The sequence below is a fragment of the Harpia harpyja genome, chromosome 19 (genome assembly GCF_026419915.1).
Source record: "Harpia harpyja isolate bHarHar1 chromosome 19, bHarHar1 primary haplotype, whole genome shotgun sequence".
Taxonomy (NCBI): domain Eukaryota; kingdom Metazoa; phylum Chordata; class Aves; order Accipitriformes; family Accipitridae; genus Harpia; species Harpia harpyja.
In genome coordinates this window covers 3,984,828-4,003,923 of record NC_068958.1, presented here as the reverse complement: position 1 = coordinate 4,003,923, position 19,096 = coordinate 3,984,828, and the positions used below count along the sequence as shown (strand labels likewise).

The window sequence follows — 19,096 nt, the reverse complement described above, 5'->3', positions numbered from 1 at the left end:
CCTCCTGGAGGGCTTCGGTTGGGAAGGCATCTTTGCCTGGGGGCTGGTACTTTGGGGGGGATGACATCCCTCCGCACCCCCAGAGAGCAGGGGTACCTCTGCAAGTCCTTTTGCTCCCGGGTGGCAGGGAGGGAAGGGGTTATCCCCCCCCTCAATGCCCAGTCCCAGCTCTGCTCCCCGCGATGCCGCACCAGCATCTTGTCGTCCCCCCCCGGCCGGACCCGCTCTCCCGGCACCGCCGCTCCCGAGGCTGCTTTTCCATCTCTCCCTTTGCCGTGTTTAGTTAAATTTCCCCCGCCTTAGTTGATGTCACATCCTGTTCCACAGCCATCCCCTGCTAGTAGCCAGCCCTACCAATTCCTTTCTTTTTTTTTTTTTTTTTTTTTTTTAATCCCTGTCCTCTCCCCATCACCCCCCCTTTTCAAGGCAAACTTTTGGCAATAGCAGAGATAATCATTTCGTGCTCCGTTGAATTTCTCCTCGCAAATGTCTTTCGATCAGGGGAGCCATTAAAAAAAAAAAAAAATATTACCAGAGAGCCAGCACCGAGAGCAGAGGAGAGAAACTGGGATCCCAATAAATATGCAAAGTGAAGGCTCTGCTAAGCAGATTTCTTGCATTGCTTCCTGGGGGTGCTGAGAGCCGCCCGGAAAACCATTCTGATTTTTTTTTCTTAATTGCATCTTCTTGTCATTTTTTTCTTTTTTTTTTCTTTTTTTTTTTTCTAATTAAAATAATAATAACAATAAAGGACTGAGGAGGCAGCGAGGCGCTCGGTGATCGGCACAGGGAGACTCGCCCGGGAGGTGATCTGTATGCAAGGTGCCTAGAACTGGGTGCGAGACATGCAACCGGCAAGCAAGCTCCTGACCCTCTGCTTTCTCATCCTGATGGGCACAGAACTCACTCAAGTAGGTTTCTCTCTTGCTTTTCCCACCCCCCCTCACCCCCCCCACCCCTTCTCTCCCTTTCTCCCCAACGCCATTTTCTATTAAACCTCGAGAGCACAAAAGAAAACTGGAGTAGGATGCTGCACCTTCGTGCCCCCCCCCCCTTCTCGGTGTCCCCCCCCCCCTCCTTTGCTCAGCCCACGGTGCAGGTGGCCCCTCCGGGTTGGAGGGGGGGGGAGAAGAAGCAGGTCGGACCCCAGAGCCGGGGAGAGAAGGGGGCTACCCCGGCGTGGCCACCCCCTCAGGGTGGGTGGATGGGGGGGGGGGGGGCCCACTTGCGGGGAAAGTTGCCCTGCAGGGCTGGGGGGGGGACACACGACCCAGCGGGACCCCCGCCGCAGGGCTCGGCTGGCCCCGGCCGGTACCGCAGGGCTCGGGCTCGGCGAAGTTCGGGGTTGCCTGTCCCGGGGTCCCGCAGGGACGTGACGGGAGGGCACGGTGACGGGTCCCTCCTCGTCACCCCCCCCCACGGACACACACCCCCCAGCTCCTCGTGTGGGGGTCGCTTTGCTGATTTTAGGTGACATTTAAATGTCCCTCGATGTTTCCACCTATGACAGCCTTCTAGGAGAGACGAGCATCTTATTTATCTCCCTCTCCCCCCTCCGCCTTTCTTTTTTTTTTTTAACCTGCATTTTAATGCTTGCCTTTACTGTCCCGGCCCCTGGAGTGAGTGAGTAGTGGGGCTGGGGGGAGGAAAGGAGGCACACAAAAGCCATCTCTTACAAGTGGAAATAAAACTCCATTTGACTTCTTTAAGATAATAGGGGAGAGGCCGGCAGGGAGGTTGTCTTTTGTTTTTTTCCCCAGTCACTGAGGAAAGGAAGAAAAGTAATTGCAAGAGGATGCTCTAGATTGTGGGGTTAATTGCGATGCTGCCTGGAAGCAAAAAAGAAAGAAAAAGCAGCTATAAATAGGAGGGGAATGGAGGCTTCTTAGTGTAGGAGCAATTAGCAGCTGGGCTCTCATCCTGGATGCTTTATGTAGATTATTTTTTTCCTTTCTCCTGCTGACAATGCTCTCTCCTGTCACTTCCCTACTGCTGAAGTTTCAGTAGCTGAAGCCTTTTGGCTTTGCAGCCTCCAAGTATTTCTGCTGCCCCCAGGAAGAAATGGCTAAAGAGCTGCCTTAATTGCATGGAGCCCTCCAGAAAAGGGATGAGAAGGTAGTAATTTGGCAGGGGGGGGAGCAAAGAAATCCTAGAGCTGTATGGATGAGGAGGGGTGGGAAGGAACCAGAGCTGCAAGTGAGTGCCCAGGAGAAGCCCATTGTGTGCGAGAGGATGCACGGGGAATGCGCATGCGCTGCGCTGGACAAAGCAGCCAGCGACCGCCAGTATTGCTCAGGAATCAGAAAAAAAGGGGCTCCACGCTACGCACCCGGCCCAGCCGAGGACATGGCCAGCCAGGGGCCATAGCAGCGTCGTGGCAAAGCCATGTGGTGGGGCTGCCCCTCGTCCCGCTGCCCCTCCAGCCTCCCCTCCCATCCAGCCCCGGAGAGTGCACCCACAGCCCGGGGACCTGGGTGGTACCCCCGCTCCCGAGGGGCTGTCACCGTCCCTTATCGGCCTTGTCAGCCCCCATTGCTCTGCATTGATGGGTTTTTTCAAGGACGCGGAGTTATCCCCTCTTGTGCCAAGGATGCTGCCGTGCCTGGCTACTTTTTCCTTTTCTTGCTTTCTTTTTTTTGTGAATGCAGCGCTCCAACTTTTCGCCCAACTTTAAATCGGGGTGGGGACGGGGAATCAAATCTGCTCTGAACTGTGGGGCCGAGCGCTGCGGGCTGACTTTGGCAGAGTTACCTCCCAGCCCGTCCCTGCCTGCTGGCGAGAGGTTGGAAGCCCCTGCTAAAGCCCTGGCTTTGCTAAGCTGCCTTCAGCTAGAGCTGGTTTCTGGTTTGCAGTGTCTACCTGGGCTTTGCTGCCTGCAGGTAGCTGAGTCCTGCCAGGCCCCACGCTCCGGCCATGCAGAGCTCTCCCGCCAGCGTGCCTGCCGACTCGCTTGGCACTGCAGAGCCCTTTCAGAGTTTTAGCATCTCATTTCTGTAGCACAGCTGCCAGATGCAATCCCCAAATATGCCTTTCAGCCCAGGCACCGCCCAGCTCAGTGTCTTCCACGTTTAATTCGGTGCCGGATTCACATCTCCATCACATGCGTGGAGTTTCTCCCAGCCCCTACAGAGATCCCATGCCGGGGGAGGTTCAGGGGAGAGAGGTTGCTGATTTAGGCAGCTTTCCCTGATGATGCAGAAGCTACTGCCGTCCCCTCCTTTCCCTCCCTGCAGTGACACTGGCAGGCCAGCGCACGAGAAAGGAAGAAATGGGGAGAGGGATGGCTGTTAAATGGGGCTGGAGGGGGTGAGCACATGGCTGTCCTTCCAGCTGGGTGCTGGGAAAGCTCTTCTCGTGGAGGGAAGGGAGTTGTCTTCAAGGTACTGGTACTGCAGCATCCTCTGATGTCCCCCTGGGGGGGGAAAGGGTGCCCGTGCCCAGCCGGGAGCACACGGGTGATGCGCACGCTGCGGGCTGCCCCTCCGGGTTTGGTAGGGGCTTTGAGACCTGTCTAAGGTGGATGGTAGTTTTACCTGGGTGAAACAAGGGGACAGCTGCCCTTACATGCCCCCCCATATCCCAGTCCTTTGCAGAAGCCCCCGCCAGCCCCTCAATCCCTCATGTGCCCCCAGCAGGCAGGGCCAAGGGGGGTGGCAAGAGCCCCGGCCCCAGAGCGAGACCTGCACGAGGCTCTGGGATTTCTTCTAGGTGCCAAAGGTCTCCTAATTTGTTTTGCACCTTGCCTTGGCTCTCCACAGGTCAGTGATCAAAACCTGAAATGACATATTTCGGCTGGGTTGAGCAGGCTGGTTTCAGGGTGCAGCGGCCAGGTATGGGTGCTGGGCCGGGGGGGGCAGAGCTGCTGCTGCTGCGGGCACCCCAGGGTGCAGCACCCTTGCTCTGGCTGTGCGTGCAGCTCTGGGCAAAAGGCTTCCCGGGCAAAGCACAGGGCTTTCTCTCCTTGTCTTCTTCTCGGTGAGACCCAGGGCAGCTCTCCTGGTGACCACGAAGGAGCAGAGCCAACTTACGCTCTCTAAGGATCTGCTTGTCACGTGCAGAAAGATAGCGCTGCCAGAAGGGCAGAGGATTTGGGCTGCTGTAGTAAAGCCAGGGGTATCAGCAGAAGGGGTTCAGGATGCCATCTGCTTGTCTGTCCGACCCGTGCATTTGTCATGCCTCGTGCTTGCTGGCAAGCTGCTGGGATATTACCAGTGAAAACCTCTTTGCATTCCTCAAAGTTTTGCAGGCGCAGAGCTGGGCAGCCGGCGCTCTGACATCCACTTACCCGGTAATCATTGAAACCACACAGGAAGAAATACCTTCCTGGAGCAGGCAGTTATTAAACATTTAGGACTCCTGCAAGAAAAAAAAAAAATCAAAACAAAGCAAACCCAAAACCAATTTTGCCATTGATTTTCCTAAAAGCACATCAGGTCCCTCTCGGGGCTATTTTCAGGGCAAGGCGGGGAGCTGCCAGGGATGCACGCTGCCCTCCCCAAAGCTGCCTGTGCCCCTCTGCCCTGGCAGCACCCAGCCCGGCTGTGCTGGCTCCTTTCCCTCCATGGGGGACTTCCCAGTGCCGTTTGGCGGCCGGGCTCTTCCCTACCCTGACAGGGAGATACATGGAAGCTAGTAGGATTAAGGTGCAAATCTGCAGCCTGTAACAGGAGGCAGCTGCCTCATCTCATAAACCAATTTGTGTCTAATTTCACTAACTTCCACTCTAACCAATAAAAAAGAAAGGTAATTTTCAGCCCTGGGTCGTATTTATTACTCAGGTTATCAGTCCTTGTAATCAGTATTAGCATCACTGCATAAAGTAATACAAAACTAATTACTACCTGAATGAATTAGATAGATTAAGGCTGTAGACTGCATTGGCAGTGGAAGAAGCTAATTCTCGAGTTATGAGTGATAAGTGTTGGCTTTGCTCTGCTGTGATGAAGCTATGAACAAAAGGGAACAAGGCAGGGACAGGGACACCCAAGGAGTGTCCCTCTGGGGTTTGTTGCCTGTGGGTGCCTCGGCCAGGCTCTTTGGGAGACCCGGGCAGGCAGGGGGATGTCTGAGAGGTTGAGTCAGTCAAGCAGCCCCCCCAAAAGGGGGAAGGTGCACTTGGGGAAACTGAGGCACAGAGCCTGAGACATGTCTTAGCACCAGCAAAATGCGACCGTGGGGGGAAGAGCACCTCAAAATCCTGGTTCTCCCTCTTCTGCAGACTGTAGCTATTACTTGCCACCGCCTTCCCAGAGCTGAGCACAGGAGCCCTGGTCCCAGCCTGCGGACTGGCTTTGTCCTGGGTTTTGGCCCTGGGAAGCTTTCTCCTTGTTCAGGACCCAGGTCCTGGCTCCCAGCCCTCCTCCCCATCCCACCTGGGAGGCAGCATTCAAAAGCAGCCAAAATGCAAAAGATCTCCTGGAAAGATAACAGCAGGGCGATAGCACGTGTCAGCCCTCGGTTCAGGAGCACGCAGCAGCGAGCAACTCTGGAGCAATGCCGTGTTTTCTAGCAAGCCACGTGCAGAACAAGTTTTCAGTGTAAAGGCACTTTCTGACTGGAGGCGTGCGACTGACCCAGGGAAATACGCCCAAAAAAATCATCATTCCTAACCAAAACATCCGAGTAACAGGAACCCACTGACGCGCCCGTGAAACCTGCGCCGACTTTAACGGGCTCTGCTCTAGCTCAGAGCCTCTGACATGTATTGGCACTCGCTGTTAGAGCATGAGTTTAATGTCAAGAGCAGCTTTAGCTAAACACAGATTTAGCAAAGTGAAGACCTGCAAAGGGGATTATTCTGTTCCAGTGTGACATAAGGAGCACGTCCTTTCTGCTGCAGGGTGTTTCTACTCTACTCACTGTGCGGATAATGAAAGGAAAGGTTGCAGAGTGTTTTGTGTGCGGAAGGAGTAGTCCCCGTGTCCATAGCTGGGGGTTAACTTTCCGGAGCACGTTGGGCTGCCTGATTCCGAAACGTGGCCACTCCTGGAGTGAAGTACAGAACCAGGCACAGGCAGTTTCACACAGAGTCCCACCAGGAGCTGGCAGTGAGCTGCAGCATCGTGGTCACTGTTTCCAAAGCACTTTGGGGTCTTTAATTGCCATTTTCTTACCTTCCTTCGCTTTCCCCATCTGTCCACCCATACCCTCCCTGTGACGGGAGGGGAAGAGTTTGCTTTGCATCGGTACAACGTCGAGGTGACAGGGTCCAGCTCCAGGACCGAGGCTTGTGTGAGTGATGGTAGCACAGGTAGTGACAAAACCAGCTGAAGGGCCAAGAATATTTGGATGTCAGACCCAAAAATCAGGGAAGACCGGTACCATTTATTGCTGTGGCAGTCGTGACCTGCGGAGGGACAGTTGCCCCACGGCAAATGCAACTGAAGATTGTCCCATGCTCCAAAGGTGATGGGTACAAAGCGTATGCTCCTGAATGAGGATGAAGTTGCCCAAGCTGCCTCCGAGGGTAGGTGGGCTTCCTCTTCTGCCTGACACTGTTCACAGCCCTCCTGCTGCCCACAGGCCGGTGCGGAGGGATTTCGGATACCTCCTGCCACAAGCCCAGGCGATGGGGAGTGTGAGTGGAGGGGATGACTGTTTACTGAGTTGAGAGAGGGATGAAAAACATCATCCTTCGCTCAAGAGCAGAGTTCAGGGCTCTGCCTCCCCAAAACCCCGTGGTGCCAGGCAGAAAGCAGAGGGGCACAGTGACCACCCGGCGCAGTGCTGGGGTGGGCTCGGAGCCCTGGCCTGAGCTCGCTGAGCAGGCAGGGCTGGGCTGTACCGGCACCTCCTCACCCTCAGCCTTGAGCCCCACTGCAGGGACCCCCACGCAGAGCTGCTTGGCATCCCCACGGCCTTTGGCTGCCAGACGTGCTGTGCAGTGCCAAGGGAGAGCGGCACCTCGCCCTCGTTCATGGGGTGCTCTCCCATCCGCGCGTGACGGAGGTGATCCTTTCCTTTTCCTGCCTCCATGCAATCCACACTCCTCTTGCAAGTGCAGCAGCACCTGCCAGTGGGGCAGCAATAGGGACTCTGGCAGCCCGGCATCAGTCAGGACGCCGGGAGGGATGCAAAGAGTCAGTGGAGGGAGAGGGTCCTCCAAGAGACCAGTTCAGAGCCTCTCCATCAGCTACAGGAGGGAGCTTTGGAGAAAAGTTACTTACTCCAAGTATCTAAGGAGGATCCCTGAAGTTACACAGCAAGGTCTTTCCAGAAAGGACAGACTTTTCCCGCAGCCCCTGGCCAGAGGGCATGGCACATCTTGTGGGTCTCCAGTGCAGAGAGAAGGACTCGGAAAGAGCTGGAGTACGGGCTGTCCCGTGTACTGCAGAGCAATCCCAGGGCAGGCCTGAGTGCCCTGCCAAATTACTGAGTCCTGTGTTCCCAGGAGAGGAGCTGCCAGCCCTGGGAAGGTGCCTGGGGCACTGCCCTCCATTGGGCAACCAGCTGAGCTGGACACATCCTCCTTGCTGGAGATGGCAGGTGTTAGCTGAGATGCCTCCAGTATTTACTGAGCCAGCTTGGAGCACCAGCAAGATTTGAGGTGTTAAAATACGAGTGTATGTATTTTAAAGCAGATCCCATCCTCTCGCCATGCATTAAATCGGAGTTCTCTGACTGTGGTCTATGAACAGCATCTCCACATAAGCTTGGGAGCAACAGGAACTTCAGCACCTCTTCTCTGAACCAGCCAGGAGAGGGAGACAATGACCACCGTGTCCTGCACACTCACACATGCACACATACTCTCACACACACAGGAGTTGGCTGTGTTTGCAAACCTTGACCCTTGTAGGGCTCCTTTAGGCAGACAGTCACATTTTGTATTATCACTTCCCAGCAGCGGAATTTTCCACTAAGTAGCTATTTTGGAAGACCCTGTTCTTTGCTTTTATCTATCATTCCTCCTCTTTCTCTGCTCAGAATATATGCATGCAAATAGGATCTTTTGTTCCTTAACAGTTCATCTTTTCCTGCTGTTTACTCTCTGCTTACAGCAGGAGAGGCACCGAGAGGGCAGCTCTGCAACCCCTGCTCTTGTGGGGAGGGTGGCTGTAGCGGGTGCACCAGGACAAGAAAAACTCAGGGATATCATGAGGGTTTTTTTCCAGGCAATGCCCTGTGCAAAAACCCCCAAAGTGATCAGGAGAAAGGTGAGCTCAAGCAGTTCAGCAAAACTGGTACTGAAGAGATTTCTGCAGACATTATGATGGAAAGTTGCTCTTTAAGGGCCAGATGCTCCTTTGCTCTGGGAAGGCCCATCAGCGAATGCTATCAGGTCAAAAAGAGTCACCTGAGTCTCCTCCTTCTTGATTTCACTAGCATTTCTTCCGATTTGCTCTAGCACGAGTAAAGGCAATGTCAGGTCTCCCACATCAAGTTCATATCCCTACTGGTTTTTTGCTACCTGTGTTTCGTTTTGTTGCCATGCTGGGCTTCTAAAACCAGGGAAATCATTAGGTTAGGGAAGAAGTTTCCACGTTTGCACATCACCTACTTCAGGAACTGAGATGACAGAGGTCATTTTCCTGCTTGACGCCCACGACCTAGCACGGCACGAGGCGACCAGCAGCATCTCATTGCGCAGCAGCAGCCGCCCCATCTTCCCTCTCAATAACCCTTCACCCCTAAAAAAGGGAAACAGTGGCATTTTGGGGAGCCTCTTTTTTTGTCAGGTCTCTGCTTCGGACCACCTGACGTGGGCTCAGCTTGCGTTGCCGTGCCACGGGCAGCCTGACGTGTTGGGGAAGGGCTGTGGCTCTCTGCCAGCATGGGTTATACCCTACGGGCTCAGGGCCATCCTGCTCCCGGCACAGGTCATTAATGCATTAAGTCACTGAACTTTATGAAAAGGTATGGAAGAACAGCCAAGCTCTTGGGGTCCCTACCTTAACTCCTTTTATCTTACCAGCAAGGAAAAGACTCCCCAAAAACTGCTGCTTTTGGCTAGAAGCAAGAGAAAGAAAGAAAATCACCTGGATTTCTCTCTCCCCTGTTATTACACACACAGCCCCTCTTTCAGCTGCCATGAAGGGTTTTGCTCCAAGGGAAGTGGAGCAGCTCTGCTGACTGCCAGTGCCCGAGCCCAGCCTCCCCTCCCTGCACAAAGCCTCTGTGCCAGGCGGTGGGAAAAGACTCCTGGTAATGGGCCCCCTCCTCAGGAGGGACTTATGACTGCTGCTCCTCTCTCTGTGCCTTGCTGTCCCCGTCTGCAGAAGCTTTAATCATTGCAAAGCACTTGAAGGGCATGCAAATGAAATCACCTGCGTGCACTGGTAGGAAATGAGTCTTTCTTTAGCCCAGGTGGAATCCAGAGCAAGGCAAAGGAGTGCTTCTTGCCATGCTGAATACCATTTTAAATAATAAAGTACCCGTAGGTCTAATTCCCTTTGTATGTGTTTGGAGTAGACAAATACGAGGGATAAACTTTACTCACAAACTCAGTTTCAAAATGAACATTAAGGTGATTTAAGTGTAGCACTCGAATGTTTTATATGGTATGAAATCAGATAAGCTATCAGTGTCAGCTGCTACAGTGCTGAGCACAGCATAAGGACCTGTTAGAGCAGAACAGGCTGAACTGGAGTAGAACGGGGAGCTGTGATTTATTCTAAAAGATCAAAGCCATCCGAGGCTTTTGCCTAATCTTCCTACAACCACAGCCCGAAACACCTCCTTGGTGCTGACCTCCTCAGGCACAACACTGCACGACCCGACGGCAGTTTTGCCATGGAGAGGATGCTTGGGCTGGGTGAAGCTGATTTCACAGGGTGGAAGTAATTTATGTACTTTGGGATCCCTAATCAGGGGTGTCCAATTCAGAGGGCAGGAGTGTTTTCTTATTGCTTTCAACAGCAGATTGACCTGTCAGCTAGCTGACTTACCCGGATTAGAGCTGGTCTGGCCCGAGGTGGGGGAAAGGGCAGGACTGATGTGGTTTGCAAGTGTTGGGAAGCGAGGGAAGGGAATGGCATCTCAGCTGCTGCAGCCTGTGACACGCACCAGCCATTGCCTCCCAGCTGCCAGCGTCTGATTCTGCTGCCACGTTGTCGGAGGGACAGGATCCGACCTGGCATCAGTGCTCATACTCTAACTCATCTCTTTTTCTCCACCTGGTGGACTTGCTAAGTGTGCTTTCATTTCAGCGCTTTACAGAAACTCCCCCAGCGCTCGCTGCAGAAACAGCTCCGCTTGGCTGTCGCTGGTCCCTGCTCCCTTTGCCCAGACCAGCAGCCAGCTCCTGGGGAGGGGGCCGTAAGACCCACGACCCCACAGAGCCATGCCAGCGGAAGAGCAGCTCTGGAGGTGGCAGGTTTGGGGCTGGGCTGATCGGACTCCAGTGGGAATGCGGTAGCTCCCGCGGGCCAGCCAGACTGGGGGTGGTGGGGCCACAGAACAGTTCGGGGTCTCCTGGAGCAGGGCCGTGGCGGCTGCTCCAACATGCTGAGGCTGGTCCTATACCAGCGGAGCAAGGGGTGTCACTTCTATACTCTGGAGAGGGCCAGGGGATTAATTTCATAATTTGCTTTGCACAGGGTGTTTAAAGGCTCACTTAGGGAAGGATGTGCAAGGAACTGCAGGTCTCTGTTGGTTGGAGACTTTGGTTCTGAAGTCACCAGGACAGTTCTGCAAACGCCTTCAGGAAACCTGAGCTGTGAACAAGCTCCGTCTCGCTGCAGACTACATGCCAGGCCTGCACAGACGGGCTCTATGCTGTTTGCAGTGTAACAGCCCATAGCGTTCCTCGACAGGGTTTGCCTCAGAGCCACACCAGCCACAGAAAGCCAAGAGTTTTCTCCAAACTCGAGGATGGGATGCTCTAGCAGTGTCTGATGCTGTCCCATCTCTCCTGTCCAGGCAGCCCTGCCTGCTGGGAATGGGGTAAGCATTGGGGCAGGAATGGGGCAGGAGCAGGGCTGCCAACTCGAGGGCAGGCAGAGCTGCCAGGGCGTTTTGACTTAGCTCAAGCATACTGGGTCCTTCGTGCTGACGGAAGGCTGTGGTTGCAGAGTGTGGTGAGGGGGCAAGCGGGGATGTGGGGAACCCTCCGACGGCCCACGGCCCGGGAAGACCACACGTCTGGGGACCACCGGTTGCCCCCCACCTCGTGAATTTGCGCGGGAGCGGCGCAGCCCCCGCGCGCACCGCAGCGGAGGAACGCTGCTCCCGACTGCCCTCGCTGGCGGCAGCTCCCCTTTGTCCCCTGGAGAAGCTCTGGCTCCCGCACGGCCCTTTTTCGCCGCGGCCCCTGCGGCCGTCCGCCCACCGACCGACCCCGACCACCGCACCGCGCCGCGCCCGGCCCCGCACCGCGCCCGGCGGCCCCGCCGCCAGCCAGCAGGGGGCGCCGCAGTGCCGCGCCGCAGCGGGGCCGCGCCGCAGCGGGGGAGCCGCCCCTCCCGCCCCTGCCCGGAGCCGCCCCGTCCCCTCGCCGAGGCTCTTCTCCTCCCTGCCCGCTTCTTTTCCGCTCTCCCCAGATCTTTTCCCCACTCCACCAAATTTTTACGTCTCCTCAAATCTTTTTCCCTTTCCCCAATTTTTTCCCCCTCTTCCCAGATCTTTTCCCCTCTCCCCAAACCTCCCTCTCCCTTCCCCAAACCTTTCCGCCTCTCCCCAAGTCCTTTTCCCCACTCCCCAAATCTTTTCCCCTCTCCCCCAATTTTTTCTCCTCTCCCTCCCTCCACTCCCCCTTCCCCAAATCTCCCCCCCCCACACCCCCAATTTTTTTCCCTCCCCCAAATCTCTCCTCCCCTCCGCTCTCCCCTCCTTCTCCCTCTCTCCCACCCGCCCATCCGCAGTCGCTCCGGCTGGCTGGGCGCTCCGCGGCGCTCACGCCCCCCCCCTCCTTACCCCCCCATCCCCGCCCCTCCTTCCCTCCCGCCCCCCCCGCCCCGGTCCCATCCCGCCTCCTGCAGCCTTTCGCTCCGCTCCGGCTGGGGCGCGCCCGGCGGCGGGTGCAGGGAGGCAGCCCCGCTCCGGTGATACCGGCTCCGGTAAAGGATACCGGTTCCGGCAACAGGCACCGGTAACACCATCGCCAGCGCCGGGCAGGGCCGCGGCGGGCCGGCGGCGGACGATGGGCCGGCGGCGAGCGGTGGTGGCGGCGGCCGGGCGGCTGGAGCAGCCCGTCCCCAGCGGTATGGAGCCCGGCGCCGGTGCAGAATGAAGGGTGCCTGGCTTCCCCCCCCCGCAGACATGTCTGTGCCTTTACTCAAGATTGGAGTCGTCCTCAGCACCATGGCCATGATCACCAACTGGATGTCGCAGACGCTGCCCTCCCTCGTGGGGCTCAACACCACCAAACTCACGGCGGCCACGGGCGGCACCTTGGACCGCAGCACGGGAGTAAGTGCGGCGGGGAGGCGGGGGGGGGGAAGGTCGCCTGGCTGCCCGGAGCATCCCTGCCTCCGGGGGCGGCTGCGCCCCGCTCCCCGCCCCGGCCGCCCGGTCCCTCCTTGCCCGGTCCCCCGCCCCGTATCCCCGGGACCTCCTCGGCCGTCTGGCTCCCTCCTTGCCGCCCCCCCCCCCCCCCCGGCTGCAGAAAGCAGCGCCCCGGGGAGAGGCAGGGCCCCCGCGATGGCGGGGAGGGGGGAGCATCGCTTGCGAGAGGGATCGGGGCGGTGCGGGGTCGGGAAAGGCTGGCAGTGCGGGGAGAGCATCTCCTCTCCTCCTGCAGCTCTCGGGTTTAGCCAGCGCTAGCCCTGAGCAGGGGGCTGGGGGCGAGCCGGGTGTCCCCCCCCTCTCCCCGTGCCTTCGGCCAAAGGGTGACAAAGTTTCCCTCGTCGCCGCTTTGCAGTCGCAGGGTGAAGCAGCTTGGGACAGCAGGTGCGAGTCCCGCAAGCTCTCCTTTGCTTCCCTGCCTTTAATCAATAGTCGTTAATGGGATGGAAAATGCGGTGGAGTAGTTGCGGTACGTTTTGGTCGTGCCGTATGTTTCGTGTCCCTGTTTTGCTGGAGGGCTAGGACGGTGCCTGGTCTTGGCACTTTGGAAATGGCTGAGAAAAACAATCCTTCTGTCTGTCTTCCCTTAGCAGGGAAAAAAGGGGCACCTTTCGCCTCCAGGCTGCATGCTTGTGCCTTCTAAAAGAGCTAGGGTATTACAGCTCTGCTGTTTCGAGACAAGTATTCCATGTAGTGGTTCTGCTGCTCGTGAATGAAGATAGGATTTTTTTTCCATGTTACCAGGGATTATGAGACCCATTTATTATTTTTTTTCCCCCGGTTGTTTTACCTAGTGAATCAAATTGTCTGTCTGTCTGCCTAGCCTTCTCTCTTAGTGCGTGTCGTCTGTCGATGTGGATATTTGCAAGGTTATTTGTAATATATTGAAATAGTAGAAAGAACATTTCCCTTCTGTTTGGCAACACGGTGGTACCTTCAAAGTGATCGGAGGCTGAATTGTGATTAAATAATGCATTTTGCAAAGTGCTGTGAGATCAAAGGAAAATTAAGATCAGAGAGGTTTGGAGAACGCAGAGGGCACGAGGGGGGCTGGGGAATGTGCTGTGTTTGTGACTGGGCTCCCTTTCTGCGGTGTGTCCTGGAAGCTCAGACGGAGGCACTGATCGTACCCTCCGGATCGCGTCTCTTCTTAGCTGGCATGGTTCGCAGGGCACGGCAGCAGGCTTTCCCTGCCCCGGACCCGCAGCATGTTTGGAGGGAAATGGTTGTCTGGTGAACCTCCCTATGCCCAGGAGAGTCTGGCAGAGGAGGGGGGAAATGTAACTCCCGGTGTCCATTTACTCAGGAGAGCTGATTTTCCTGCTGCCGGATCCGGGAGAGCTCTGCAGAGGCACGTTCATCAATACTCAGCCCTCAGCCAGGACACCGTATCCTCACTGGTAGCTCGGGCACATCCTTCTCACGGTGTCAAGGAGAAGTCAAATGCTTTGTAACGACAGCCGACAGCCGGGCAGTGGGTTCCCCACCCTGATGCGCTCGGTGCCTTACAGCACGCTCCAACCCTCGCTGCTTCGGGGCTTTCCTTGTGCCCATGCTTTCCCACTCGCGTTGCCTTCTTGCTTCAGCTCCTGCTCTCCTTTTCAGACCCTTCTTTTATTTGTCCCCAATCCATATTTTTGCATTACAAGTGAATTTTGCCAGCTGGGCCCTCGGAGGAGCCTCCCTCTGCTTCCAGCACAGCTCTGGTATCTGCCACATCCATCCTGCTTCTTCCACTCATCCCCCTTCACCTCCCACACCCCTGCCAGGCCTCCCCCCATTTACTTAACCCGTCTTTCCCTGTGTTAATTAGGTGTTGCCAACCAACCCAGAAGAAAGCTGGCAGGTCTACAGCTCTGCCCAAGATAGCGAGGGACGTTGTATATGCACAGTGGTGGCACCTCAACAGACGATGTGCTCGCGTGATGCCAGGACAAAGCAGCTGAGACAACTATTAGAAAAGGTAATGGTTGACCCCTTCTGGGAAAGGTGGTTTGGTTTGGCGTGACATTGGGAGTAAAAAAACAAGCGAGCTGGGCTGAGCCTTGGTTTCCAGGGAAGACAGACCCCTTGGGCCAGCCCTCCCGTGCCGTAGTTGTCCCCATGTCTGTAGTGGGGAATAATCAGCCACAGTTGGGAAGATAAATCTCTTAAGTGTTTCTGAGGCACAGAGGAAAAGGGACCATGGCCTAAGGTCAGCTTAAAACTGCTGAGATCAAAGCAACAATATTGAACCATATTGCTAAAAAAAAAAAAAAGTTGTAATTTACTCATTTTTTTCATTACGTTAACACAAGCAGTTTCAAAGGATGAGCCTCAACAAGATGAGAGAAGATAGAATTAAAAACCCAGAGCCCATGCATTCCTAGCCAAGCTGATATTAAAAAGGTCAAAAGAACAGTACAAGCTGTCAACATCAAATAGCACAGAAATGACAGTTTAGTGGTTTTCTTTCTAATGTTGACAACCACTTGATTAGTTTTTAATAGTCTGCTGTCCAAAGAGATCAAAAAATCTCATTAGGGAAACATTCCTGATAACAAGAAATTTTTCAGATAATAGATTTCATTGAAGAAATGCTGTTTCATGTGAAATGCTGCTCTTCTCTTTAAAATATAAGTGGACTTCTGTGCTGGATATGTAAATATCCCTCATGCCCTAATGCTATGTTGGCATGTGTTGCGCATAGACAAAATAATTTTTATCCTGCTGCTTTCGGGAAGTTGATGTATTAGTCACTCGTAACAATATTAAACCTACGCTTAACTGATTTTCCTGTGATGTGATAAGAACAGTAAAGTGAGGCAGGAAACATTTAGCCCTAAAATACTTCTTTGGTATGTCAGAGGCTTCTAAAAATAATCCCACTCAAGCTTTGATTTCTCTAAGCAGTAACGGCAATCGGTCCAACAGCACATTTGTCTAAGAGGCAGCAGGCGTTATATTAGCAGCTGACACGGGCGTCTGAGCGCCATCGTGTTCCCAGAACTGCTCGTATGCATTAAACAAGCAGGATTTGACCTAATGCCCTCTGCTAATGCACAGGCGAGTTGGGCGTACGAGACCTGGGATAACATCAGTTCCCGTGCGGAGGGTGTAAGTGCTCAGTGATTTTTCATTTATGCAGCTCTCCGGCTGCCAATGAATAAAGTGAGGGAGGAGCGGTATTTCAAGGCATGTGTTCTGGGGATATGTTACCTGCCTGCTAATCTGTCTGCATCTCACTCCTACACTAACCTATATGAAAACCCCAAAATAAAGAATAGGCTCTTAGTGCCAGACACCTGATCTTGATGAAGGCTGAAATGATAATCCCTATAGGAAAATGCGAAAATGCAACTGCAGAGAAGAGCTTCCAGCTTCCCAGGAAGGATTTCAAACCTGAAAACTCCTTCCCTCGTCTGACATTTTAACTCTAGCTTTGTGATAGGAAAACTCGCAGCTCCTAATTTCTCTCTGCCAGCAGATGAAGAAGCATAATGTGTCAAAGAGGTAATTGTGTTTGGATTTTCAAAGGAGGAGACCTGGCAGTCACCTATGGAAATAATAAGGCATTGCTTTTACGAGCAAGAAATAAGCTGCATTTGTGTGTGTGTGTGTATGCGTGTGTACACAAACCAATTGTAGCGTCTTCAGTGAAAACCTCCGCACAGAGGCTTCAGCAGCTGAATGTACTTTGAGGTTCAAAGCTGCCAAGACCCCATCTACCCTCAACACATGGGCACGGGCATATGCGTAGAAACTGTAGTTCATGCTGCTTGCAAGTGAATCCTGGGCACCCCGTCAGTTTAAAGAGCAGGCGTTAAGTGAGGTAAGGTGAGCCAGGTCTGCTTGCCATCGCACAAACTGTTCAGCCAGTGTTTTGACACCGAGGTGTTTGAGCTCATCTTTGGCTGGAGTACACGGAGTCCTTCCAGCCTTATATGTGTCAGGTGCTGAGTCCAGATCTTGGACTGCATCCAACCCAAGACATCACCTAAATCCTGTTCATAAACAGATTATGTTTTACCTTCAAATGGATTTTTTTTTTTTTTTTTTGGCCCTGTTATCTGGGAGGACTTCCTCCTCCGATGGTTAAACCATTTTTGATTTCCTGCCAATTCTTATTCCTTGCCAGCACTGATTTCCAGATTAAACAGTTCTTTTTGTTCCTTTGATGTTCACTCCGAGGTGTATATAGGGAGGACAATGACATCTCTTCTCTGCCTTTCCTTTGCCTTCTACAGACCTTATAAGATGAACTTTTCATGTCCTGGCCCATTGGCTGAGTCCATCTCTCTCCTAATTCTTCCTGTAGACCATGAAAATCTCCCTCAAGGTGCCTCATGCTATTGCTCCACCAGTTTGTCCGGCTACCCAAAGCTAAAGATTCTTCCCAGTTCAAACCCCAAAGATGGGCTTAGAACAGTCCTTTCTGAGCTGGCATGAAAGGCTGATCCACAGGGAAGCTTGAGCAGGGTTTAAACCATGGCTTTGACCATATAAATCTCACTGGGGTCATCAGGCCAATATCGACTCTCTGTTACTCTGGTTTAATTCTGAAACAACGCAATGTCAAACAAGATGACAAGAATAGCACTGGAAGTTTTGTTTGTATCAATTTTCTATTTCAAATGCTGAAATTAACTCTTTTCCCCAAGACAATCGCAGGTGTCTCTCTCACAGTAGCTTGATGGAAAATGAGGTTTCATGTTGAGAGCGCATGCTCCACCGATGGAGGCAAAAAGCATTTTAGCTGATGTTTGAAGGTCTCGGTTAATGGATGAAGCTGAGGGAATTTGAGAGACAGTATCCTTGGGTCTCAGTTCATTAGAGCACTTAGGTACATGCTTAAGTTTAAGCTATGAACAGTCTCATTGAGATCTAATCATGTGCCAAAGCACTTTGCTGGATCAAGGGTATAATCTGCTAATGAAGGAAAACAAGTAGGTCTTCAGCTGATGAAGCACACGTTACTGTCAGAGATCAGCAATGATGGAGACTGACTTTCTACAAGTCTGGTCAGAATCTTGCCTGGTTGAAAACAATATGGGCAACAACTAGTGAGAGTCTGGACTTGTAAAACACATCCCCGAAATAGCACAGCGGCTAAATTTAGGCGTCTCCATTTAGAGACATGTGAGGAGGCTATTTTCCTCTGCAGTCAGGGGAGAGGCAGACTCCTCCAGAGGTGATTCAGAGCAGAAGCCTGAGCGAGATGCTCTGATTCACTTCCTAGCGGAGTCCGTCTCTCCCTCCCCACCACCCAAGAGGCAGCGTAAGGAGCCCCCGTAGCCTCGCTCAGCCCCTGCAGGGTCAAATACCAGTGATCATTACAGAAATGCTCTTTTCTGATTACTGGCAGCTTGGCCTTTAATTGGGGTTAGGCATTAGTGAAATAAATGAGATCAATTTTGTATGATCCCTACAAGTCATTCCTATTCCAACCCATTGGAACAATTCTGCTATGTAGATACAGCTCGACTCAAAGGAGGACAGACTGGATTACCAGAATAAAAATATCTGCAGACCAGACACGCTTGTCTAAGTCTTCCCTTCTCCTGCCTCAGGGTAGAGAGAGGTCTTCAAACTCCTCTGCATCCAGCCCAGGTAAATTAGCACCCAGCCGTGTCCGCTGAGAGCTCACGTACCCTGGGGCAGGCATGGCTAAACGGGAGCCACGCAGGCTCGGGCTGAGCTCAGGTTTGCTCTTTTCCTCTTCAAACCAAGAAGGTCTTGTTCTGCTCTTCCCTGCTCCTCACACCTCCCTGAGCAGGTCCTTCGTGGTAGTCAGGATGGGTGCTGGTTCTTTTCTGGCTGATGTGTTGGGACGCAGAGACTGAAAATAGCTTCCCCTTTGCTGAGGAAGACTATTAGGCCCCCGGAGCAGTTGTACTGGTTGTACAAAATGTTTCCTCCCTGTTGGCCTTTGAAATACAGGTCGTCCATACATTTTTAATAGTTCCCTGTAATAGTTTTCTTGTCATCATGCGTGAGCGATGGGCATTTTGATCGCTTCTGAGATGCAGACGTCAAAGTTGGCATTTGACCCATGCTGGTTTCAGCAAGTAGTCTCCGAGACCTGGCTGCGTGCGGGTGTCCCGCCGTCCCCTCGCTCTGTCACTCGAGGTAAGTCGCAGCAGCCCAGTGTGATTTGCTGGAGGAAATATTGCACTTGCACCGTTCTTTTCCCAACCCAGCCTGTCCGCGCTTGGCTTTGCCGAGGACGGAGACGGGAGCGGATGTGGCAGCATGGGCTCTGGGAGGTGTCTCGGAGCGGATCCGCAGAGACGGTGCTGGCTCGCATTTGGGTTTTGCTCAGACGCCCACGGATGAAGAGACTTGAACCAGGATGCCTTTAACGTGAGGGCCCTGACACAGCAGCATGCTTGGCTGCCTGATTCATTTTAAACTCGGGCGTCATCCCTACCAATGCCGACAGTCGTAGTTCTGTGGGTAGCGCGGCAGTGGCAGGAGCACCAGTCGTGGGCTGAGCCCCGTAATGTACAAACCGTGGTGCAAATACAACCGTCCCTGACGCAAAGACCTTAAATTACACCCATTGCTTAATGCTAAATAGGTGCTTAAGTGCCTGCCTAAGTCAGAGCTTCATTTACCGTCTCCTAGCCTGAAAAATGAGAGAAGGGAATATCTTAATAAATCAGATGGCAGC

At 53.7% G+C, this 19,096-nt stretch overlaps 1 protein-coding gene across 2 annotated transcripts in view; it reads left to right on the top strand.

Moving 5' to 3' along the window:
- The first annotated feature begins 388 nt into the window (after positions 1–388).
- Positions 389–19,096, top strand: part of OLFM1 (olfactomedin 1) — a 34,559-nt gene continuing 15,851 nt past the window's right edge. The window contains exons 1-2 of one of the 2 annotated variants that reach the window (XM_052815164.1): positions 389–911; positions 14,258–14,407. In XM_052815164.1, coding sequence (XP_052671124.1) covers positions 846–911; positions 14,258–14,407 — 216 coding nt within the window. In that variant the 5' untranslated portion in view covers positions 389–845. Of the gene's footprint in view, positions 912–11,917; positions 12,349–14,257; positions 14,408–19,096 lie in introns of those variants that run through there. The other variant, XM_052815163.1, reaches the window with a different exon arrangement.